This window comes from Anopheles moucheti, chromosome 3 (genome assembly GCF_943734755.1).
Source record: "Anopheles moucheti chromosome 3, idAnoMoucSN_F20_07, whole genome shotgun sequence".
In the NCBI taxonomy this organism is placed as follows: Eukaryota; Metazoa; Arthropoda; class Insecta; order Diptera; family Culicidae; genus Anopheles; species Anopheles moucheti.
The window spans coordinates 71,710,518-71,737,655 of record NC_069141.1 but is presented as its reverse complement, the minus strand read 5'-3'; the positions used below and the strand labels follow the sequence as shown (position 1 = coordinate 71,737,655).

The window sequence follows — 27,138 nt, the reverse complement described above, 5'->3', positions numbered from 1 at the left end:
CACTTGATTTATGTGGGTCATGCATCTCATCGATTCCTGTTTCGATTATTATCACAGCAATTGAGAGGTATTGCTGCTGGAACTTGTTGTGGTTTTATTGACCTGATAGTGTGGAGAAAATGGTATAAGATGGCCATTGGGTGACAAGACAAGGGTGAGCTGGATGAATCTGATCCCGATTCATGAGTCTTCAAAGTTTGAATCTTTTTCATGATGATTCATAAAGTTCTACGGATTTCTCAATAGATTTAAGATTCTCCAAGGAATCATAGAATTTCAGCACATATTTTATAAGCTGATGAATATTTCGAGAGCCAGCTCATGATTCGAAAGACTCTTTTAAAAACATTTCATGATAGCATTTCCATATACTTTTATGTCAATATGTGATGATTCATAATGCTGTCATGTAAATCTTACATGATTTCCACATGATTTCTCTACATCTTTTCAATAATGCCTCCATTTTTCCTTCTTCATCTTTCGCAGCTGAGTATAGCGGTGAAAACAATACAAACTTTCAATCCAACATCTGGACTCTCAGCCACCGTCAAGAAGAAGAAAAAAAGGATTTGCACCAAATCCGGATGAATGCACAATTTAAAGCCTATTTATGTATTCCTCTCCCGACATTAAAAAGGAGAATTTATGATCTGGTAAAAATAAATTATATAAACCTCTTCTCGTACACCCACAGAATCCTCTCAGCCCTCTGTGGCTCGTTTGCTGGCCGATCGTCCGATCGACGAGTGACGGTGCAATCGGCACCGGAATAGCATGTACTGTTGAATGCAAGTACCCGACATGACCATCGCTATTTGCACATCAGTTTCTCACCTTCACGCACACCAAACACACAGCGTGCTGCTGCAAGTGTAATGATGCATCGAGATTTACATGATATTTTTCATTAACGACGGCACGCATAAAGTGGAAGCAAGCGAGTGTGGTGTCGCTGGTGGCACGGAGCTTTTTTAGCCACGGGTTTTTTTCCCCTTCCTCTTTGCATAACATCATGATAAAACAAGTCAATTAATGGTCCGGCACGGAAAGAAAAGGAAGCATGCGCGATCTACTAGAGAAAGCGTGTTCCATTTTATAAATGTGCTTTTGCCCGGCTTCTCAACACTTATTTCTTAAGCCTCCAGGAAACAGTCCTGGGAGATGGGGCGGGTTCGTTAGCAATTCATAAATACCGCCAACGCGCTGCCCGTTTTATTGTAAATAATCCGTGCGAGCCGCCGCGCAAGAGAAAATGGTGAGGGAGCAGAAGAAGAAAAAAAACTATCTTTCAATACCGAGATGGGGCGAAGAAGCTTTCATCATCGTCATTCTTCAATAACTTCCTCCATCACCCAAACAAACCATGGTTCATGCAAGACCAAAAAAAACAACAAAACCCACAACTAACACGTAACCGCGTAACATCGTTCTGCCTTTTCCACGGATGAATTATTTATAAAATACACTGTCACCGGAACAACCGGAGCACATCAATAGCCCGCGCACTTCAGTTCGTTCTTCTTGCGTTTTTTGCTTGGTGGGTCCTCCATTGTGGGCAAAATATTTGTTTGTTTATTTTTTATTATGATGATTGTTCCTCCTCATCACCTTCTTCACGCGCGGGAGTGTTTATGGTAAAAAAAGCTTCAACCATGCTAAATAAAAGTCAAAGCCCACCACTAAACTGTCATTTGTACCACTTGCAAATGTGACGCTTTATGCTGTGATGGATGGACCGCTAATAGGTTGTTTTTCCTTCTTTTTTTTTCAAGGGGTTTGGTTCAGCTCCTTGTTTGCGCTTTTATTATGATTTTCGGGCTCATTTTGATTCACTGCGGACGATTGTTCGGAAACGAATGAAGCTTTGTGAGAAAACGGCTTCATTTACGTCGTCGTTTATCTTTGCGCAACATCAGACCACATTTGCCAATTAAGCCACGGCGAACTAAAAACAAAAAAAAACGAAAAAAGTAATGTATTAATTATCGCGGTCTGAATTATTAAGGCTGGATTATCCTTTCTCTTTCATAGAGATTGGGATGTTTTATGCAGCATTAACCTCCGCACATAAAACATCCCTTGTTTAGAACAATGTTTATTGTTCCACACAAAAGAAAACTATAAGGCGCATATAATGCAAGTAATTTATGAAATGTATCTATCATAAGAACAATTTATGAAGCATGATGACAGTTACGTGCCAACATAAGTCTTCACAGTTCAAAGAGACTGCAACTGATCGTCAGTTTACATGTGCGGAAAGAAATAATTATTAATTACCGAATAATGCCCTTTTAATTCTCGCCTCATGAATAATACATTTTAACTCAAGCCTGTAGGAATTGGAATCGCGCAACAGAAAGAATGTTGCCCTAATAACCGCACCATTCCTTTGCGGTGTAATGGACTAAAATAAACATGTTTTAGTGCGCTAACATGCGCGAAACCGTTCTAAAACCAAGCACGAGAAAACAATGCCGATGATTTGTTAGCAAATGCCGCGCACATAAGTTTTGTGCAACGGACACTGTGAAGCCTCACGCCTATTTCTCACACAACCGGGTAACTGTATCCAGCTTGTGATTTAAATGTTCTACTCCACACGGCACCCACAATGTCCCGTTTGGTCGTGTGTTCAATTGTGCCTATCTCCGTACGGTTCACCGTGGTGCGCGCCAGCCAGAAGGAAGCGCAAAAAATAACATCACATTCCACCACACCACACATTGTGGGGGAGGAGGCTAAGGAGCCCATCCACCAATCTCGATCTCGATCCCATCTAGCGTACATCACGGCGTGCGTACAGCTTCAGGGTCGCAGCAATAAATGTTACGCACGACGCTGCAAGTGTAACAGCCGCGCCCTCCAAGAGTCACAGACCCGGCGGCAAGACAATTTCTCTTCGCAAACGCAGAACGCAACGGACCGTACCCGGAGGGAGTGCGCGCACTTTTCGGCAAGCAAAGCGTGACACTCCAAGCGTACAAGCGTACATTTACCAAAACGGAAAGAACGAATGCCCTCCATGAATGCCTCGGTCGATCTCGGTTCTGGATGAGAGCGCAGCATAATTGCTGGAAGCAACACCGAACGACCGAAGTAGGGTAACAGTCAGCACGGTCCGCAGTACGAGCAACCCGGCGGCACCCGACCTGTTTCGATCTCGATCTCGAACGGCAAAGCAAAGCGGTATCAGATCATCATTGGGTAGCGCGCTACCAGAAGTCTAGGGCTTCGAACTAAGAAGTTCATTCTTCGCCGTACGCGATGCACCACATCCCCATGAAAACGCGGCCGGCATATGGCAAGTGTGTGGGAAAATAAGCACCACCATCGCCACCATCGAGCGGCGAGGCATTCGCTCTGACGTACACGGATGGTTGCGCTTTACGAGCTAAAACATCAACAACAGCATAACTTCCCACCGCCGATTCACCGCTTGATCCGTGTTCCAGCACCGTGGCTACCAAACTCATTTCGGGGGCCCTTCTTTTCGGTCAATCATGGTGCATTTAGAAGAGAGCGAACAGTGTAACGATTTAATTATGCTCGGTGTGCGTTTACCGTGTTCTTGCAGGAGTCCGAAACCGAGCCGGAAGTGTTCCGCACAAGTTTCCCACACTCGTGCAGGGGCGAAGAAGCGTTCGGGCTGCATCCTTGGCGTAGTACCGTCGGCGAGGATGGTGGCGATGGTGGTAGGGGCGGAAATGGGATCGATGCCTCATTCTCGACCCCGACATCCGGACATCCAGCGGGTACCTTTTCGCGGTTGATTCGTAAAACCGAATCACGGCCATGGTGTAGCGGTTGGTGCTGCTGCTGCTGCTGGTGTTGAAGATCAGTCTTTTCCCCCTCGGGGAGGTGGTGTATGCCACCGTTTCGGATTGGGAGCGGAGGTGGCTGCTGTTGCTGGGAGGACGATTCGAGCACGATCCGGCCCTTTCGTACCTCGATGTAGCGTGGCGAGGAGGAGACGGCTAGCGTTGCGTCGGACGCAGCCGTGGCAGCTGCTTCCTCGCGATAGTTTTTCAGGAACTCCAGGTACCGTGGGGTGGCAATTATTTCGCTCAAACCTTCGCGTTCCGCTTCGTACTGATTGTCAGCTGACACGGATCTGTAATGAAAGAGAGAAAAGCACAAACAAACATTAGTCGTCGAATGTTGGGATCTTAATACGTTAGAATTCTTCCGAAGAAATGACTGTTTAGACAACGAAGGCAAATATCTCCAAAAAGCTAAAATCCTACACGTGACACGTATGGTGTCTCTGGTCATCGCGGATCGCTAGAATGATGATTCCACTTGGCGTCCAATCGTTCGTGGCGGTACTCGTGTACATTCGCTGCCAACATTTACTCTCTTAGCTCATTGTTATTCATACATACTTGCCACCTGCTTCATCGTGTCTCAAGATCTCTGGGCCATCCTCAGTACCCGGAACACGTGCGTGTTTATACATGATGATTTCATGTAATCTATTTACCGCGTTCATTAACGAGGTGCGAAAAGTACGGGTAAGGAAAACCATCGTGACATTCGAAGGGACGTCAAATATATCAACAAATCCAACATCAACAGCAGGTGACATCAACGGAAATCTTCAAAGTGGTGTTACATCAAGGTGTAAGAATTGTCGAACTCTATCGCAAAGTTTGACCACTTCGGTTAAATATGAATCAAAATTCCACGAAAAAGTCATTCCGTGTAGTCTCCCCACTCTTATACAAACAACCGAACGATGACACAATGTTGTGAAAGTCCATAAAAGAAAAAAGGCGTTCTTGTTATTTTTTTTACAATTTATTGTTTAACGAAAGTAAGTAATTAGCTTACCCCCAAAAATGCATTCCTTCGCGTGTGCTTCTCCACGTTAAAACCATATAAATAATTCAACTCATGCAAATCCCCCATTCAGCGCCTGGCGCTGACGACGGTCCAACCAACCAAGGCTTTGGCATATAATTTCATGACAAAACTTTGATGAACATGAGCGACAATTTACAATCGTCGGTGAGAAAGCATAAACATAAACCTTTATTCCTCAACTGGGCGGCACGCCATTTTCCTATCCGACAAACAACCCGATCATCTACAACGACAGAATAATGCTGTCCTCACCCCGACTGAGACACATTTGGCCCAGTCCGTTTTTGGTCTAAATTTGTTTCTAAAGTTCAACTTCAGCATCGTGTCACCAATGTCCACAACAATCGGGCTCGTGCCTCGATGGGTTCAATTCTTTCAACAAATTTGAATATGCATATCCACACATTCCAGAAGTTGTTGGGATATTGAAGTGCGTTTTTTTGCTTGGTTTCGAAAAAGGATAGACTGTGGATAGGATATTCCACCGATTGGACAAGAATGAAGTCACCGCCATGGTGGCAAATCACATTGGCATTGGCGTGGTGGCCGGAGGGATAAATTAATATTTTACATAATCACTCCGAACTTTACCAATTAACCTTCCACCAAAGCCACCCGGAGGATGCCATCCTAATTTATTCATTCGGCACTTTGGCCAAATTGAAATAAGTCGGAACGTCACATTTAGCATATCCGAAACACACCTCCACACCCCGAGGGCAAACACATGTGTGGTGAAGGATTAGGGCCGAGATTCCGTGACCCAAATACATCTTCCTTTGTTTCAGCGGTAGGTGGAGGGAATCCCCTTCGTTCGAAAGGGGAGCAATTTTCATTTTATGATGCTCAAACTCGAGCGAAGAAGGCAACAAATATGGTCCCAGAATACGTACTGAATAAATATTAAACAAAAAAAAAACATAACACGAACTAAATCCATTTTCGCTGATGTGCGCTGATCATCCCCCTTCGGTCGGGCAGCAGCATACATACGAACGAAAATGATTACCTTCTTTTTTGCAATTTTCCATCCATCTTGCGTGTTTTTGGCATGCGATTGGTAAATGGCCCTTCGACTAACGGCCAGAGTTATGCGACCTGCCACCAGCAGCCCGTTCTGATGCTCCCTTTTCGCTTTTCGTCAATAAACCAACCAGCCCTATGCACGCAGCGGGGTGTGGGCGAGATTCTACCCTACTCACCTCTAATTGATTGTTCTGTTTGATGTAGCTGAATGACTAGCGCAGGAGGATTTGCCTTTCTTGCAAAACAACTGCGAAGGTTCGTGAAATATAAGATGCATTCGCCCTTTCTACCAATATTTCGGGCCATTAGGGTAAGGAAATGGTATTTTTCGCAATATAGCTGTTATTGTATTGTTTACAAAAAAACTCATTCATAATACATTTACTTTTCCTCCGCATTTTCCCAACAATTTGAATGAAAAGTCCAAACAGTTTGTGGCCCAAAAAATACAGCGAATATCTCTTAATCATCAACTCGTTGCGTAAGCAACCGATCGAGCTTCAATCGAGTATTGTTGTCTCATCAGCCAACTTGATTCTCACAATTGGAAGCTTTTCCTTCCTTGCCGTAGCTACCCCGATGCCGTGCTAGTAAGGCGAGAAAGTCGTGCTAATTAATTTACTTTCGGATGCTCTGGTTTTTGTTTTCGTTGCACTAATCAATTTTACCTACGTCACAAGCCAACGGGCACTCCGGATGGCGGAAGCGTGTTTGCGATGATTTAGTTAAGGGCTTTATAGGATCGGTCCGTCCGGTCGTCGTCGGTCCGGTCAGCATAAACAGTTTCGTTTCACATCGTCTGTCGCCTAATTTAATCTTAATAAACTCGTCGATGGTGGTGACAGGAAACAACTGCCTCAACCAATGGTGTCTGTAGCATCTTCGTCTTGTCTTGTCGGATCTTGATAGAAATGAATGTTGCAGAAGCAAACTATGAGACCAAATTGTAGCCATAATATATTGATAAAAAGGTTTAATAGTTTGCTAACCCATTGTTAAACTCAATGCATATCGCACGATGTTTTCCTAAAGGCAAAGCGGTTTCTATAACCACCGCATCAAGACTGAAACTTTCACTTTCATCGCGCATAAGCGGCTCAACAAATCCACACACAACCGGGTACCGGTAACCCCAACCGGTAAAAACGAACGAGTTTATTTATCATGTGACAGTGATTTAATTAAATGATCGCTGCTGTCTGTCCAACCGACCCGTCCGTCCGTACGTACGGGGGCATTGGATCGCTAAGGTTGACAAACCAACTCACGTCTCGTCTAACTAACACGCACCAGGGCATCAAACCAGCGCTCGCATACGACAAGAAAGAGCACTTCAATTAGACGCTGTGATAAAGCCCAACCAACCAACCAGCCAACCTGCACATCCTGCCAACCGTACGGATGCGCCGCTATCACGCCGCTGCACAATTTATCTCGCTCATATTGCGATTGCCAGAAGCCTATGTACGAACCACCGCCGATGCGGTCTTGGTTTTGATACTGCCGGTCGAGGCCTTTCTTTCCGCCTTCAACAGTGCGCTGCTGATGTTTAGTGCATTATTTATCGTGTTGAGACATGAGAAATATTCATTTTAAGCTATTGAACATCTACGATTATTTGTTTGATAATGTTGAAAAATTAATTTATTTCAGTGTTTACATTATTACCTACGTGAAAAATAGCTAAAAATTATAATTTTCATTTCTTTTACAATATTCATCCTTAGACTATCTCATTTCTTGCAACAAAATTGGTAACTCACTGTGCACCAATGGAATTCGCTGAACCATCACACAGTAGGCTAGGATTTTTCAATATTGACGTTAACTCTTCAAACGAAAGAAGGACGGAGTTTTACACTTTAACAAGATCTATCATTTCTCTATTCACCCCCATGCACCACATGCAACATAACTCCACTCTCTCGCAGTACATGTTCAATTAAACTGCAGTGATCTTCGGTGACTCGTGTCGCCGTGTTCTTCCCAGGCGAATGCACACACAAAATGACACACACCATCTTCTCGTTGCCAAAGGGAAAGGAGAAAAACAAAATGTGCATACACCCACTCCCCGCAATCCCTCTATCATCTAACCACCGAGTCATTCGTTCCGCATCGGAACCGACGGCCCTGCGCGGCCCTTTTGCTCGAACCAAACCACCAACAGCAGCGTGTGCCACACATTTTTGCTACGTGGGGCTTCGTTCGGGTGGGTTCCCATTTCTCGCGAAAACAAAAATCAGCACTTTCATCACGTCACGAGCAATTTGGAGCGCAACCGTGAAAGGGCTCTCTCGAACTCGCAACACACAACGAATGCACCGCCGATGAAAATCTTTCGCCGACGACGCGCAAACGACACGCTTGCTGACCAATTGATGGTTGGCTTAATGCCCGAGACCAGGGAGACCTCCCCCCCCCACTTGGGTCTCAAAAGATCGTCCTACTTCAGCATTATACACGCACACACACACTTATGCGCCCACTCACACACCGCGAAACCGTCGGTGGAAATGGTGGAATGCACCGCGAAATGTGTTTTCGCTACACTTCACCCCAAAATGCCATGCCACAAGGCGGCGAATGATGATGATGATTCCCGCTTGCCTTGGTACCTCCGCACTCTGCTGTCGGCATGTCGAATCAACCAAAAAGATGGAGAAATTATGCTCGCATTTGGGTGGCTAAAGTGCGCCCTTAATCCACACGGCTGCGATTGACGCGTGTAGGAGATTAACACCAACACGTCCATTCGTAACGCGACAGAGACTGTTGTGTGCAGTGCGCGCTGCGTTAAGGGAGAACCCCTTTCTCTACTGTAGTGACACTGATCCAGACACAATTGTTAACAACATGTCACCGTAAGCGATGACAACAACCACACCGTTTATCTGCACTTAGTGTATCGTACGGTACGGCAATTGGCTGTGGTGTTTGCAGAAACATTGCGGGAATAGGGCACGACAAGGAAGAGAACTGAGAATATTGAAGCAATTGGAATCGCCCACTAACAACAACACGCAGGTTAGAGACCTCTGGGAAGCTATGCTTGAATATACTTTCTTTTTTATTAGTTTAATTTATACGAAGAACTTTTAATACATAAATTATTCTTCATTAAAGCTGTCACACTCTTCTGATTACACGTGTAACATATTCCAGATGTGTAAAATTTGAGCAGATGATATGTTTCACTGATAACCGCAAAGTTATCAGTGAGAAAATGTTACAAATAATGTTCTTTTTTTATTCTTAAAAATCCAAATCCGAATCCCACTGCTAACGCATGGATGGAGATGTTGCTGATGGGCACACTCATGCCGTGGAAAACTTTGACTCCTCTTTATCTTTACTGGAAACTTTTATCCCCCCACCCGCGACAGAAGTACCAGGGGCAGAGCGATATCTGAGATATCTCTGGAAGTCAGTCGTACACCGCAAATCGGAAAACTTTTATCTACCCAGCGCCCAGCTATCCTTGCTGCCTGCATATGGGGCCAACAACCACAACAACAACATCGAAAAAGAACCACTCATAAAAACCACACACACACATAGCGGGAAAAAAACCGAAGCAAGAAAGCCAGGTCGAGACATTAGGGCGAAATGAAGCGTTCCGCGCGCAACCCTGCATCCGCCCTTTTGCGTAACATTTCAGCGCCATTATCTTACGTGTCGTATGATGTACGGGATGCTGGCACGAGTGTTCCGCACGGCGACGATCATCAGAGCAACGGCGAAGCACGAACCCTCGCCCCTCAGAAACGTTGACGCCGGCAGGGTTTATAGGCGCCAAATTGGTTAATAGTGTAGAAACACGGCCCTGCACAACAGCAAACCCGCGTACCGTATTATAACTGCAAACGAAATTATCGATAACGAGAGTCGTGGAGATGGTTGCTTTCCCGAGCCACACCAGAAACCATGCATTAGCCAGCACCGGCCGAGCCAGGTATTATCATTCATTTATTTGTCTCCTGCGGGTTGCGGCGGGCACTAGGAATAGGCACCACTATCTGGCCTATTATGGTTCATCCGTCCAGCAGCGGAGTATCTCATAAAACTTACCATCTCCAGGCATCTCCAGCCATCGTGTACTTCAGTTCTCGCGACTCCTGTCCCAAGAACCGAAACCGTGACTCGGACACACTCGAACTCCACGCCACAAGGAGTTGAGCAGACAACTTATTCACGGTTCGCGCCGTGTAAGGGCCATCCGTGATGTTCGGAATGGGCGCGAAAGGAGGAGAGTTAGTTTCGGAAAATTACTCACCAAACGGTCGAGTGCCCTTTCAAGCTTTCCACACGCTGTGCACCTCCTCATGGACTGTTACCGCCTGCTCTATTCTCGATGCCTCTATTTGTTGCCTCAAAAATACCATCGAATTCCACTTTACTGACTCCGGCGCTCAAAGACTCCCATTACGAGCTCTTCAGACGCTATAAATACCATCAATTATAGCTCAGATAATTTTCCACAAACGGGTTCTCCAACAGGGCACTTCTGCTCGCGCTTCTCCAGCGCCGGAGAGCACCGGAATCCGGAGTCGCCGGGAAGATTCTATTTTACGCAACCGCCTCCGCTCAAATTCTGTCCCGCCACCCTCAGAATACCGCCGGTCATCTTCACCGTGCTCACCCCGCTGTTGGCCGATGCTCGCTTAGAGGTCATCGTGAACGGAAATGCGAAGTCAACGTTGAGCAATGTCAAGATATAAAACTCCACTCCCGAGGGTTCGAGTTACCCGCAGGGAAGGGGTGGAGAGCGAAGGTTTGTTGCTGTGGCAAGAAATGGGGACATCCGAAAATATTTTGCCGTGAAAAAGTGCGTGTGTGTGATGAAGAAAGAACATTCCTGTGCCCGTCAGCAACATTCGGCGAGTTGGACAAAAATGTTGCAGAGGACGCACATTTCATCCTTCGGTGTCTCGACCCAACACTCGACTCATTTCGCCGATTTCTGATCCCGCTGGAATGGAGTCTGTTGGGGGAGTGTAGGTAGTGGGAGAAGGGGGGTTTTATTTTCTATCGAAATTCCATAAATTCAGATATTCGACCCAGTGGATGCTCCATATGGTAGAGGAAACAACCGATTCGTCCGCTAGTCCGTCCGGGGTTTCGTGTTCAGCAATCTCTGTAAACGAGCGAATATTTGCTCTCGAATGTCATTCCCGGGCGTCCACAGGTCCAACCAACACTTCCAATAGCGCTACCAAATAGTTGACAATTGGCCAAAAATGTGTCACACACAGGGCCATACCCTGCCATAATGTCATGCCCTCACCAACACCCAAACCAATTCCAGCATATCCAATCGACGCCCACATCGGGGCCTCCCCGGTAACTCCTGGCGATGGCTGATCGAGTCATGTGATTCCGGCCAAGTCGTACAATGCAATATACTACGACGCACCCACACCACATTCGGTGCCCTGTGAAAGGGAAGGACAACCCTTTCGGTGAGACAACCGTCACACCCGGTTTGGAGTTTTGGCGCCAAACACTGGTCTGCTCTGGGGGCACGTGGCGTCACAACACTCCTCCGCCCCCAGGTGGCAGGTCGCCGGAGGAGTTATTTTGTTTTCTGGGTTACGCAAACAATGCCTGGCAGAGAGATAAAGCCAAATTTTATAGCCCCGAATGTTTGATGGCCATGTTTTTTTTCTGTTTTGGTCGGAAAACTTCTAGGCGAGTGCGTTGCAAGTGCTTTTACACGATCGGACCAAGATAAAGGGACCGAGAAGCACACACATATGCTGCTGCTGATGTTATGCTGTGCGGAGTGAGCTTTATGCTGAAGAATTTTTGGGACGATAAAGAAAAAGAAACACGTGTTTATTCGGTTGTGTGAAAGAGGGTGTGTTCCTAACAGAAACACATCTGCAAATAAAAGTAAGCTCCAGAGCTCGTACCCGCGTCCCCAAACCTTCACTTGTCACCCGGACGGGGTTGAAATGTGGGCAGGATTGCTGGAATACCGCAGCACCATACCAAAGCAGCAATCGGTTGTTGATGTTGTTCTCCAGCCCAAAACCGAACAAATATGCTGCTGACCCAGTTTCTAATGCCTTTGCCTTGCGAGCGGCACTTAGCGACTTCCCATCTGGTAATGAGCACTCGTCAGGAAACAAAGAGCAACGGATGGACGCGTGTTTGGTTGATCTTCAATAATAAAAACCCCCCCTATCGACCATAAATAAAACCATTTTGTTATTATTCGAAATGGCCAACCGGTAGTGTAATGTTCATAACGAAACAACTCCCGTAACTGAACTGGGAGCAGTTTAATTGAAGAGTCTTCCCTGTCCTGCAGGATCGTTTAAGCAGACGTTTTACAACTCCCCACCGAACGCAACGCAACGCGCATAAAAGCCTCCCATCAAACAGATTCATGGCGCGCACGGACTCCCAAAAAAAAAAAACACCCAAATATCAAATCATCGCCAAATCACGTTTCTTTTTTTTCTTTTGCTTTTTCAAACATTTCGCAATCGGTTTCTTTTGTTTTTCCTTGGTCCCCCTCTGGGTGGGGTTTCTTATTGGCCGGAAAAACAGCTTACCCCAAATGGCACTCCGGACAAAACGGTCCCGGGGATATCCTGGTGTCGGTCGAGGCAGGATGTCTTCAACAAAACACCCACCTACCTACTTTTATGCTCCACCCCTGGGGCAGAGGAGTTTCCTTCCCGCTAATTAATCCACCTCAAACCAACTGCCGTGTACGTAACCGTGTCGTATCGTAAAGCTGACAGTCGATATCTATAAAACCCCAACAATCTGCACTAATTAGTCACTGACGTTCTCGGAGGAGGTCTGCGCCCGATATAAGCATGTGGGCGGGGTACATCCCTTCGAAGGAAGACCGAAACCTCCCTCTCTCCCCACGCCGGAAAAGCCAAAAACAGGACTTCTTCACCGGGTGGAAATCATGGGCGGTAATGGAGGAACTCGTCACCGTCCCACAAACAAAAGCGTCGATGTAATAAAATGCACTCTCGTTAGTCTTTCCGTCTTTGTTGAGGCCTGTGCCTGTGAGCAGTCAAACTCGTGTCGGTGTTTTTTTTTTGGCGCAGCTCCCCAAATGATACTCGCGATTGCCTTTTTCCGAGCCCGAACAAACCGAACGAGGTCACGCCACCGCTCGCAGAGCCTTCGAGAGCTCGCTCACCGGGCCCCCAGCTCACGCCCAGATTCACTCGACGAAATTAAATAATGCTGACAGAACGGACTGGGAGACCGGGAGTGAAATGGATGGCACCCCCCCACCAAAACACCACCCGAAACTGGAAGAAGGAAGCGTCACTTCCCTAACATTCCGGCAGTACCGAAAGAGTGATGTGAGTTTGCTAGTTGTTGTGATGCCACCCAATTTCATTCCGGCCTGCCTTTCCCCTGTCGTGGATCTTTTGCTTCAATAAAAAAATAAAGTATTATGCTGTCCCCAGCCCGCGCTGCACCTTATTATCATCCGGGGGTCGCGCTTTCGCTACCACCATGATGCCCCAGTTGCAAATGTGGATGTTGTAAATATGTCCACAATTTACACGATGGAACGTGACACGATAGATCTTTGCTGTGTTTCGCATTCCGCTGGGCCCGTCTTTCCACCCTGGGGAACACATCTCTTATCTTATTAGTGCCTAAAGGGTGATCGGCGAAAGGACAGGGAAAATCCGCAATAAAGGGGGACACAAAAGCTGACGTTAGTGGTAATAGGAGAACATCGGTTTTAGTCGCTGCGCACCACAAGGATTTATTTTTTGCAATAAATGGTCCAATTGTTCTGTGTGCCATTTGCATATGCCCTCCCTCCGTTCAGCACGTGCCACGTCTTTCGCGAACAAAAAAAATAAATTAAACCATAAATATTGCAAGGAACGCACACAAACAGATATGTTTTGGAAACATATTTTTCGAGTTTTAATTTCACTCTTTTAAAATCACCCCCAAAGTCACTGCTAATGAGCACTCCATCGGAACACAACCTGTATAACATTTTAGTACTACAATCGCTTGAGTAATCAACACACAACAGCATATTTCCTTATCCGATTATGGGACTGGGTGCCTGTCACTTCGGCGCGATGATTGAATAAAGCATCCACACTGTGTTGTGTGGAGGATAATAAAAATGCTAATCAACATTACAGCGCAGGTCAGCCCCCCATCAGCCTTGTGCTAAAAAAAACGCAAAACAAAACCGTTCGGGTCCATCTCCTGCGACCGTCCATAAAACTGGCGAACAGGCAAAACAAGGGAACGCCGACGTTGTTGTTGTTGCGGATCGTGCAGGCTAATGTTTTATGGTTCTTGCGCTTATGGATGGTACGGAAAATACATTTTTATTGAAAAATCGAGTCCCAAAACGAGCGGTGATGGATTTTTTACTTTCCTTTCTCGCTCTCTTTCTCTCTCTTTTGTTAAATAATTTTTACACCCAACAAACAATTTACCACAAATAAAAGACCCGCGCGCGTCCGTTCCTGCCTGTAATACTTCTTTTCATATAACGATGCTGTTTTCGCTGCCAAACCGGTAAAAAAAGGTTTGCAGCAGCATGTCGCAGAAGAAGATAATCGGTTCCGTGCCAAGATAAGTGCCACACACCAGCGCCCAGACAAAATTGTAAAGAAACGCTGATTCGAGCCGCTGACATCGAACCGATCATTCGACGAACAAATCATAAAATCCCGCAATAAATTGCGATTCATCATCATCATCATCATCATCAGCAAGCAAAAGGTACAACACAGCGTGTGTGTATGTGACGTACCATTGACCATTTTCGCCAATATCATTAAATCGATTTTTCTTCTTTGCGCTCTCCGGACAACTGCAGTCGCAGTCAAAATTGGGTCACTTTGTTGCTTCCGGGGAAGCAAAGGGTGGCGGCTCTGATTGCACAACAAGGGCCCACACACTAGCCCGCCGGTTCCAGACTGTCTCATGATAGTGCCCCCATCGTAAAGCCAGAAGTGGAACGGCAAACGGAAAGACAACGGACCGACACAAACCTCCCCCCCCCCCAAGAGACCATAAGGCGTTTGCCGACTTCCAGGCCCAGACCCAAGACGACGGCACTATTGCTGTCGTGAGCACAATCCGTCACATCCGCCGTTATCTAGGCGTTGGTTGTTATGTTGCGATACACACAAGCGCGCTCGTCATCCACGTTCAAACGCAGCGACAAACAACCACAACTGGGAGATTGAAGAAAACCTTTACCTAAATCGCGAAAGCAATACCGCTTGGCGTTTGTCCAGGATGGACACGAAACTGTTGTTGACTGCCTAACTTTTGGAGTTCTCGCCAATGCGTCTCTCGTGCGCATGGGATGCAGTCATGCGAACTTTGAACATCTCATCCGTCATTTTCAATCTATCTGCTCCACCAGACAGTTCGTTTTTTTTTGCTGTACTATTTTGAACGCCGCAATTGAAAGCTTCCAACCATTACGAACCGTGTTTGCTGTGGGTTTTAATGCTTGCCTAAAGCGATATATATATATGGGTGCTGCTCCGGACCAAAACACACCAAAAATACACGATTGTCGTCATTTTTCCGCTCTATTTGCTTGGTTCCAGTTACAACTGATCACTGATTCACGGAGATTGATAAGTTTCTCGATGTTCGATCGCGTAGCATGAGTTCTTTTCATTGCTTTCCTTATTTGCGATTCACGCAACTGTTGTAAGGTTCTACCAAAGAATGATCATGAGAACTTTAATTGCTCAAGTATTTTAATGTTGGGAAGCTTATAACTGTCTAGAGAAAAGGGAAATTGCAAAATAAAATTTAAAAAAGGCGATTTTGAGCACTTGAGATCAATTCATGTGTGGATCGCTGATGTCTAGTAAAACACGAAGCGCTCTGGAAAACCTCTCCAGGATTCAAAGTTCCAAAGATTAAACATCATATACAGTCAAGGTTCTGTAAAGTAGTACCTCTCAAAGATAGCAAGTCTCTCCTAGATGAACATTAACATTGACATTAACAGTTCCTTCATTTTCAATACATTTTATGCATTATGCATTACATTTTAAAGCTGTGAAGTCTCCCTAGCATGGCATTCTTTAACCTGCAGATACTGTTTGTACACCAATGTCTCCTTAAGGTAGCCATGTTTTGACGTTTGCCAGTGACAGCTCGTGATGGCTACGTTTACAGAGTATGTTTGAAGATTTTTGCTATACATAAAAGGTACTTCATCCAAGTGTTTTTGTCTCCCAAAGCTGCAAGTCTCTCTAAAATAGCGATCCCTTCAGCTTGCATGGTAGAGAGACTTGACTGTATAATATTACACCTGTTTTCACCAACGTTCGAATTTCGTGCCGCTTACTTCGATTCGCATGCCTTCACGTTTGGCATTCGGCGTTCGACAACTCCTGCTTGGAGCATTTGACAGCTTCATCAAGTTGCATAGTTCCAACCCTAGCATTCATCAAATTCTTCAAAAGCATAAAAATTAGAGAATAGGCGATAATTTACTTTAGAATTTAAAATTTTTGTATTTTACAAACGATTTCCAACTGGCAACAGCGTAAGAAAATTTGACCGCCTGAGATGTCAAAAGCGGCATGCGATTCGAACGTAGTTGGTCGAAACAGATGTATCTTAACACTCAACTATTAATGATGCATCGATAACTTTGCGACATAAATAAATTAAAAGATTCACTTATAAAACAATTTTCGTTTGATATAAACTTATTGGCGAGAAACTTTTCAATCCCTGCTGCAGACAATCGCATGTGTCGGACGTAATGGCCAGGCGAACGACCGGAGCCGGAACCAGCTCGGGCGCAAACAGCAACAAAAAGCACACCACGCACAGCCCAACAACAACAACAGTCCTCCCCACAGGTCCGAGCATCCGAAAGCTAAAGCTGCATAAATACGACTTGTCTACCGGTGCATCGGTGATCGTACTGCAGTTTGTCGAACCCCAGCAAACGACACCCATATAATACACTGCTGGACACACCCCACCAACGCCCCGTGTGGACCGTGTTTTCCACGTGTTCGCCAACGTAGTGCCCACCTCGATCCGTTCCAGCGCTGACAAACGCTTTTGCTGTCCCATTATTCGCCCCCCAAACCTGACGTAACTCGTCTGCTGTCCCGAGCTGCATCAAATACGCAAGCCGAAAGACGAACGCAACGACGGAGTGTTCTAACGAATTGGCGGAAAACCGACGTTACACGGGGTTGGCGTTGGTGCCATTTAATAATACTGGCACCTTTTTTTGTTGTATCCTTTGGCAGTGTTGTGCACGGAAGTTCATTCTTGATTTCCTTTGGTTTTGTGCTTTGTTTTGTTGCCGTGTCTCACCACCGCGTAGCGAAAATCCTGTGAGCTTGTGAAGGCAGCCGGCCATCCTTACGGGGGCGAACGAAAGCTAAAAGAACAAAACATCACGCGTGTCGCCGTCCGGCGAGTGAACCGCATTTCAAATCACTTCCTGTCCGTATGAGGTCCAATTCTTCTCTCCTGTTGCTTCATTCCATGGGCGGTGGGCAGCCAGGCAGCAGTCGGATTGAAAGCGCACCGAAGGGAAGTAGTTTATTACTCATTCATAAGGTGAGTGTGTGTCTCGAGCTGCGGGACAGTAATGGTGCTTTCTTTGCGACTATATCGGCGCTATGTTGATGGCATAATTTATACACAGCAATTCATTCAAGTTGTAGCTTCAAAGTTTATGCCATTGGAAGTCATGTCCCGCGGAACCATCGATTGACAGTGATTGAAATAATTGGACGTGTTTGATCGCAATTGGAGATACCTCCAGAAATTTATGAACTCTTGAGGTATTGACTACTGGTGCGCTTTCTGAGTGAGATAATTGTTGACTTTCAGCTTTTGAAGGTAATTCTCTTGAAGCATATTATGTTGAGAACACTATATTACAACAAAAATCCTGTCACAGCGACATGGACGATGATCTCCAGCATCGCACTCTCCGCGGTGTATGTCAGGCCAGTCGTTTTATTTACTTTGTTTTATTTCTACTGTACCAACCTTCTCGTGGTCCTCCATCGACGCTTTAGTGCACCCAACATTTTGCTTTTCACTCAGCTTCCGTCGTTGCAGGGTGCAGCTTCGCTACTGCATCAAACAACAGCGCATATTCGCGTCGTCGGCAAACAGGGGCGGGTGGTGCCGGGTAGAATGTTATGCCCGCTCGTTTTGTGCCTGTCACCAGCGAATGTCCATAGAACATTCAATTCAAACACATCACTACTGCCGGCACGTTTTCGCTACGCTTTCGTTGCGTTTGCTGCTTTGTTGTTTTTATTTTGTATGCTTTGCACTTTTTGTATACAAACGGCGCTCTTTTCGGCGAAGCTTTGGAACGATATTGAGCCACCGTATGTCACTGTTTAACACTGTGTAAGCACCATTCTTGGAGCTATTCGTATTTTGCTTGCGGACATGAAGCACTTTTTCTTTGGAATAATTGAAATTTCTCACAAAAATAATTCGAATTCACTGAAATAAACATATTTTAAATTAACTCTAACTGCCTTCACACCTGTCAAATTGGGAACTTTTGAAGAATTTCTTCCAACGTCTCGATAATTAATATGTTCTTGCATCTTCTTCCACAATTAACCCAACACTGCACAAGGGAATTACGGATTCAAGTTGTTAAAATACCCAACATAAACATAGTTATGCAACCTTTTCTCTTCCACATTGGCCACCGGACCGGATTATGGCAAGATAAATGGTGCTTCTGCGACGAAAATTATTGCTTGACGAGTGCATAACTCTTCTGGATTACCTCATAAAACGATCGCAAATCATTATTGAGCTTGAAAGTGCGTAAATTATCCATACCATGCCCATGCCATTCCCCGTGATCGGGGCTGGTGGCCACACACACACGCGCGCGCCCACACAACCCGCTGCTTATTGCACTTGGTACATATATCGCATCAGACACGCTGTCTAGAGGGAACCCGCATCTCCGTTGCATCCTGCGCTCGAGAGTACTTCGGCACCTCCGTCCCGCCTGCCTGCCTGCCTGCCTGCTCGTTGATTTATTTGCCCACATCTGCCAGCATCTGGCGGGCCTTCCCGGCGACGACTCGCGTCAACCTCTACCATTAGAACGGCCAACGATTTCTTCGGCAAGCGTTGCGATACGGCGCCCATCTCATCACCTTTTCGGTGCGTCTCGGGTGCCGCGAATTATTGTGGAACTTTTGCAACAAACTATGCTGCCGAAGCGTCAAAAGAAACATCCGGGAATGTTGCTGCTGCTACGGGTACTCCCGTGTGATCTTGTCGCTTCGAATTGCGCCCGGTAAACGCAGTTCACTCCAAACTACCTCTGCGCAATCGTTCTGCTATTTTTCTTACTTGTGAGGTGATTCTTTTTTTTTTTTTGTTCTGAATTTAACAATTTATGTCAGCGCGAAACGGAACGGAATATGCCCGAGCGAGTGGCGCAAGGCCAGGTTGGTGCGCAAGCTAACTATCCCACAAAGATGCTGCCGCCGGTGCCGGTGTTTGCTGGTGAGTTTAGTTTATCGTGTGGGAGGTTCCACAGTTCCAAGGGAGTTCGTCAAGCGCAGCAAACCTCCGCGTGCGTTGCGTGAATGTGTTGCGCGCGTAGTGTATTATGCACCATTAGAGCTTCAACTTCGTCACATTTACCGAGGGTAGTGGAGTACACGGGGCAGTCATCTATCCTCGAAACCCTTTAGTGCCCTTCCGAAATCGACAACAGAGGTGTATGCGAAGTGGTGGGCAACATAAACAGAAATTAACCGAACCGATGGACTGATGGAAAAGTTATTGCAAAATGGATGGTAGTTTGACATTTTCTTATATCGTTAAGCTTAAGCTTAAGGTAACTCTAACCCTCAGCGTAGAATAAAGAAGGTATAAAGCATATAAAGTATTATCAACTTTGTTCTTTTCGTACATTTGTCATTAGAGCAAACGTCACAAGACCAACTCAACAGCTGCCACTCAGCGTGGATCCTCTGTTTTATAACCTTTTCCTAGATACATATCAACTAATGGTACGACTGGCACGTTCCACAGCCCCATACGGGGGGAGGACAAAAAGAGAACGTTCAACCTGCGCGCTCGCAACACTCCAGAGCTCGATTGTGCGACGAGACTCATTGCTCGCAGGTTCAAAATCTATGCGACCACAGAGCGCCATACCCACCCTTTCCAACCAGCGCAAAAAGGGGGCAACAGGCAAAGTGATTTTTCCCTTCAAATCAAACCCACACACACACACCACAGGTTTCAGTTTGGATTTTTTGCGCAATGTCCATTCCTTGAGAAATGTGATCCAAAAGGAAACGGGGCACTATTTATAGCTGCCCCTACCGCGGTCCGGCCACGCCGGTCCGCCCGGGGAGAGGAGTTTGGCAATCGAACATTAGAAGACGGTGGTGACTACTACTACTGCCCGTCCGCGTCTTTGCGTTCGCGTTAACGGGCTTGGCTGAGCATCAAACAGCAAAACGCATGATCATAAAGCGTTATTTTGTGCGAGCGCACACTTATGCGCGCTTATTACGACGTCATAAAACGCTCGAAATGTTCCCGTCAATCCATCACGCGCGCCGGTTGAACGATGTGCCACCAATGCCCGGTACCCTGCCCCTTTTTTGCGACAAGAAGCCGTTAAGAAAAGAAACATTTAAATTTCGATCAACGGCACGATCAGCTGCTGGGGCCCCATCGGTGTTTCGATGCCGATCCGAGCGCGTTAAAGAATGGTCCAAAAAAGCAGCGGGTGAAACCGAACGATCAGGTGATGGGGGAACACGATGGAGGTGACACATTCTCGCTTCCCACTTAATTCGATCTTGATTTCGCATACCGCGCTTGACGTGACAGAGGCCCCGCGTGACACCAGAGCCCGGGGCAGGACAGGAAAGGCATCGGGCCCAAAAATGGGAAGCACTAAATTTCGTATTGACCAATCGAGGCGGGAGCGTCAGCGAGAGCGGGAGGTTCGTTAATTTGAGCCGTAAAAGTTTTAAATGCTAAACAAATCACCAGCGGCGCGAAATTATGGCCAAAACTGCACTTCGCTCGGGCGCTCATCAGGCGCGACAATGGGCGATATATGCTTCGGACGTTTATACGGCGCCCTCTGGGCCCTCTCCCCTTCTTATGACCGTGTGGTTACGTCTTCGTAAATGACCTTTCAGCAATTAGAAGGCACATATGAATACAAATGGTTCGAAGCACATTGCGCACCACCATTAGTTTCCTCCCATAGACAAATGGTTTGATTTTCAGCGCTTCAAAACAAAACTAGCTCAAGGACTTCGCGGAGAGGCGTATAGAAACAATGTGAGTGATTTGTCTGATCTTTAAACTGATTTATTCCTCTTCTCCTTTCCGACATTAAAATCACAGGAGGAGGTCTAAAACAGGTGTGAGAGAGCCTGCCATTTCTGGTCTTACTTGAGACTTCATTCATCCATTGAACAGCTGTGGAAAATTAGATCAGGAACTCATTGCGGAACTTCATTCGGGAAGTTGGGTCCTGATAGGATTTTGGACCAGTCCTGTCATGTGAAAACCGAGCACCATTACCACTAAGCCATCGAGATGTCACCGATCAACATGCCTAAACCGGCCACATAAGCGATAAACGTGTAAAATATTGCAGACATAGACATTGTTAGCTTGCATAGCAAATTTAAATGTCAACTCAATATTTTCTCATGACAATTTTACAAATTTCAAAAACAAAAAAAGCCCATGTTTACATTTAATTACATCAGTTCACACAAGCAAGCATGAATGCGGCAGTGTCTAGTTTTAATTGAAAACGACACAGATTCATTCCGGCCAAGTAATGTCAGCTTAGCGCTGTTAATCGACATCCGACGCTGACGTTCGCGTACGTTGCCCCAATTGCCATTGCGTTCTGGTGGCGCCCCCGTCCACCCTGTTCTTACAGGGGGGGTGGTACATGCAATAAAACCTTCGAAAACGGCAACCTCCATTTTCAAGCTCCAATAACCGCACACCTTCTTGAAACGATGTCTCAAAACTGTACTGTAGCATAAAATTTAATTATACATGATGTTACCTCGCCCCCCCCAAAGCACAACATTTCACCCACATTGCTTCCTCCCCCCACCGTTGCAGTTCTAATGAATCGGGCCCAGTTTTTCTGCTCTGCATGTGCGAACAAATGTAGTCCCCGGTCCGGTCCGACAAGGTGGTAGTGCATGGTACCCAACACAGCATAATCCGGTGGTGCCGCGCAGTCAGTCGAGTGTCTTTCCCCCTTTCAGTTAGATCGCTGAATTTGCGCGGCGGGAACCCACACACCGAGCAATATTTGCAACCAATCGACACACAACAGGCGCAAGTGTGATGGCTGAGGTCTTCGAGTTCTCGAGTTCTCGTTCGAAACCCGCACCGGACCGTCCTCATCCGCTCCTCACATCCACAAAGGGTGAGCTGATGAGAGGAACGCAAGCAGAAGGTAAAAGACCTGACTCAAACACTCCACTCACATACCACATACCAGCCTCCGCGCGAGATGTTCACCCGGTTTGTACCCAGGCCACCCTCCGTACCCGACCTCCGGCGTGTGTATCATAAATGTAATGGCGGCAAGTGGTTTTTACTGTTATTCGATGTGATAGGGCTCACCGGGCAAAATAGGCAATACCGAAAGCCTACATAGAAGTGGCCACGCGAAAATGCCAGGGGAAACACACAAACGAAACGTAACATAAATTACTCAACGCCGGAGATGAGGGCATGGCGCACGGTTCTGCGTGCGAGCAAAAGCAGACAACAACCGGAATGAAACAGAAGAAAGAAAGAAAAAAAAAGGGAGGACAGCAGCGAGCGACCAGTCTTGATATAGTGCCACCCGGTCCTCGTCTTGGTAGTTTTTGGGGCGAGCGATCCCTGCTCATTTAGCTCGCGCAGCCCGGGGATCGTGTCCATCTGGGGGGGGGAGGGAAGAATTCCTTCAGAGCCTCATCTTCAAATCAATATGCAAAAAAAAAACAACAACGAAACGGCACGTATCCGGCACCAGGAACTACCCCAATCAATAAGCCCCCATAAACGCGCCTAAAGAACGTCCTACCAGAGCCAAAATGGGGGCTGCAGATTCTCACTCTGCCTGGCGAGAGCAGTTTTAACCAAGAAACGTTACACATTGGAACTGGAACTCGTTCGAACGTTGTATCTTGTCCAAGGCACAAACACACACACCGATAAACATAATGGTTCAGCCAACCCAGTTCTGTGGCGAAAAGCCGGAAAAGCATGGGCGTTTGATTCAATCCCAGAATCGAGAGTTCGACGCGCACGGCAGAAGAGCCTTCAACCTCTCTTCCCAGGCTGGGCCGGCCACGCTGCTGCTATAATTGCAGGCTTTCAACCTCCATTCCTCCCGGGTGTTTCGTGTGAAGCTTCCATGCACACGCAGTTCAACGATCTATCGAAAAGCCAGAAGCATCTCCGGAGCATGTTTCTTTTCCCTTCCAAACAAATAAATGTATGAATGACGCCTACACCATAACGAAAAGCGCGACTGCAGACGTTCGTCGTTTCAAGCTCTTTTGCAGGTGTTGCTGCAGTTTCTGAAAAGCACGGACAGGCTTATAATGCGGTACGCAACCTTTAGCCGCCACCTCCGTTCAGCACCTTTTACTGGCGCTTATCGGGCGCCAGTCCAATTCGTGTATCGTCCCCGTCGATGTCCGGGGTAAGTAGCAAGTGACTCAAGCAAGTGACAATTTTTTCTTGCTTCTGCCCCGCTTATCGTACGGGGAGAGCTGCAGTGGCAAATGGTTCACACCAAGCTGGCTATCTGGGCACTGCTGAGGCACTTACGTTCTCCTACACGTGAGATTACAACATTCGTGCGGTGGGGTGATAATAATAAAGCAGCTTAAAGACAGCAAGGACCGACCGAACGCATGGCTTTTTGGAGTTTTATGAAACACCTTCGTTGAAAGAGGATGAATTCCAGACTCGGGAACTTTCGCATGAGTACACGGAAATATTTTAATCCTTACTAATGCATGCCAATAAGAAGAGCAACTCGCGAAATAATTGTAGCTCGTTCTAAAGCTCAATTTTGGGCAGGAAGCTGTTCTCGCAACACACTTCGCAGACATGGCGAAATTCAATTTCTATGGAAATGTTGCGATAGGTGTCATGATACTGATAAGACTAATCTTTAGACACCCAACAAATTTCCAAAGAATACACAGTACTAGAGGATTTACGTAGTTGATAATCTGCGGCTCTACTACATCTTCGAATTGGTGGCTGTAAATTGAAGCTGACGAATGGCTCGTACAGCAATACTGAATCAATTATTACAACTTTGTTTGATAACTCCCAAAAGAACTAACGTCATCGAACAAAAGTCATCCAGCCAGCCCAGTGGTCGGCAAAGTCTTGGCTCTTTGTTGCAGGATGATCGCATCGCATGCAAAGCTTTGCCAAAATTCACATTTTGTAGCTGAATTTGAGCCTTACTTGTGATCGATGAGAGTATTCACATAAACCCTAGACATAGTTCAAATTTTCCCTGAGACCAGTCAGGACTTCAGGGGATCGAATCCGGAATCCGTAACGTTCGGTTGTCTCGGTTACTGATTAGGTGGATGTCTTCACCCTTAATGTACAATATTTGAGTTTAAGTACAAAATTTCTTGTCTTAACTGTTTTAAACTGTTTTTTCATGATATTTAGCTCTTTTTTTGCCTCGCCAGAAGAAGTTTGTTGACCGCTGATCTTGCCTAATCCTTCTATATTTAAATCGAAATACTCTTTTCTGTTGTTCTACGGCAAACAGTCACAAAGCCTGTCAAGGTCGTGTCGTGTGTTTTGTTAGCCCCGATTTTTAGTATCCCGACCGTCGTAAATTACATTGATTGAAATGGTGGATTATGGGGCCGTCTTTCTGTGGTTTAGAAGCAAAGGCACGGCAGGAACACAATATCCCATTTTCTCACCCACTAAACATCACCATGCGTCACTCTTCCCTCGGCAACATTTGTTTCTACAACATTACGCTCTATTTTTCATGTTTTAAATTCGCTACACGTCCATTCAATCTGTTTAAAGCCGATAGTGGGTTAGGTGCCAAACGGCATTGTTCTTCAGGAACCGCCAGCAGACGAAAGTCCCCCCCATCCCCAAAACGCATGATACGCATGAAACCACGCAAACCGGCAACTGTCGAAGTGGCGCAACGATGATAACGCAAGCGAAAAGTGATACACGGCGCGGGCACGGTTAGGTCAGGGGCCATATGTCAGGAGGCGCCGCCAACAGGCAGGGGGAGGAAAACAACACATGCCACAATAAACACACTAACAAAACAATCGCACACTGACGCGCACTCACACACACACCGAGTTTGTCGAGCTCGGCGAAAATAAATTGCACTGTTTTGGGGTTTGTTTTTTTTTTTGGTTTTGTTTTGGGGGGTGTTGTGTGCTTCTGCTACTTCTTTGTCGTTTGTAGCAAAACGTTTTTCTTTCTGTTTGCGGCACCGGTACGCAAGCAACCGAAATCGTGGAAGGTCACAAGCAAGGGTCCAGAAAACGCGAAACGGGAGAAAGGGGAGCTGAAGAACCTTCCACCACTGAACTAAAACCCCACACTCCATTTTTGGGGTGTCATACCACCCACTCGCAGTACATCGACACACACACACATACACACTAGCACACCCACATAAACAACCCCACGATAGTAGTCCCTTCGATTTGTTTCTGCACGAGCCTGTAGCAACATTCATTTATCAAGATTTTGTGTTGCATTTTTTCATGCTTCTCCTTTATTTCGCTTTGGTTTCTCGCTCGATTTCCCTCTCTCTCTCTCTCTCTTTCTCTCTTTCCCGAGCCATCGAAGCCCCCCGGGAGCAGCATAAACACACCGAACCAGTCGCGAACGGTGCTGTTAAATGCCAATTTTCGCATAAAAACCCATCATCACTCGTCAAACAAAAAGCAACATGGAGCTACACAATCGATTACGGTTCCTTCGGGGCAGCATCAATGGGAACGATACGCTTGCTGGCGGGCTACAACGATGTTGTTCCGTATTTCACACCGTATGATTGATCGTGCTGCTAATAATGAATAGACGCGTCGGTGAGAGATAAGATGCAAGACACGGTACACACAGGTTACACATCCAATAACGCCACCATCAATCTACCGAATCAGCCCTGCCATCGCACAATGTGGCATAGAAATTTGCACTGCACACTTACACGGACCATTCAATAATGCACCAGCAGCAGCACACGACATACGGAGGGGGGGTGTTTGCCGCGAATCAAGTGGAACTTCTTTTGCCCAGCACTTCTATCCTCCCAGCACCGGTGGAAGGAATGTACTAAATTAAAGAGTTTTTCCTCCGACTCCTTTTTGCATACACGCAGCAACCAAATTAAAGCACTGCGAAGCGAACGGAGGACATTCGATCGATTCGATGCTCTAGCACGGGGACGCGCACTGGGGGGAAGGACTAACAAAAAACACCACCACAAGCGTTCGAAAGCGAAAGCAGACGGGCAGGACAACACCGCGAACGTAACAACGGGGACGCACACGACACAAGCAGTTCTTCACACCGTAAAGGATTAACCGCGAATGAGCAGAGAGCGTGCACGCTCCTCTCAGCGGACCGCGTACTGCGTTCGCGAGTCCCAACGCATTCGTTCTCATGGCTCACTCTTTTAACACTAGAGTGACAGGAAGGTACCCATTTCATAGCATTTTTGAAATTATTCACCTAAAACTTAACGATATTATTCAGGAAGGTGTTACTTAATCGCTCACTGAATGAAAATGATTTTACACAAAAAATTGAAAATAATATCGAAACTTCACATACTAAAATAAAACGAAAGAAAGAAGATTATACAAACCAAGCGCTCAAGGATAAGTGGATAACTAATGGGTTCAACATATTCCATTAAATTATTCTTTCCTTAATGAGAAGCATAAATAGCACATTAACAGTATTACTGAAAACTTTTTCAAATAATTTGATTTTTATAACATTTTTCAATAAATATCAGCGAAAGAAACAAATGCAACCACTTTAAGGCCAACACTGAGGAACATTTGATAACCAATTTGGTGAAAATAACTAAAATAAAAGGTAATATTTTTATTTGAAGTGACGCTAGCTAAGATTTTGGCCAGTTTGTGTATGGTAAGCTCCTGATGATGCTTCTCAATACTTCTTAATGAT

General features: G+C 46.1%; 1 protein-coding gene across 3 annotated transcripts in view; it reads right to left on the bottom strand.

The window, feature by feature from the left end:
* LOC128300263 (uncharacterized) overlaps positions 1 to 27,138 on the bottom strand; it is a 51,540-nt gene that overhangs the window by 16,999 nt on the left and 7,403 nt on the right. The window contains exons 1-2 of one of the 3 annotated variants that reach the window (XM_053036270.1): positions 17,917 to 17,996; positions 3,568 to 4,117 (exon numbers count right to left, since the gene is read on the bottom strand). In XM_053036270.1, coding sequence (XP_052892230.1) covers positions 3,568 to 4,117; positions 17,917 to 17,957 — 591 coding nt within the window. In that variant the 5' untranslated portion in view covers positions 17,958 to 17,996. Of the gene's footprint in view, positions 1 to 3,567; positions 4,118 to 17,916; positions 17,997 to 27,138 lie in introns of those variants that run through there. The other 2 variants (XM_053036268.1, XM_053036269.1) reach the window with 2 other exon arrangements.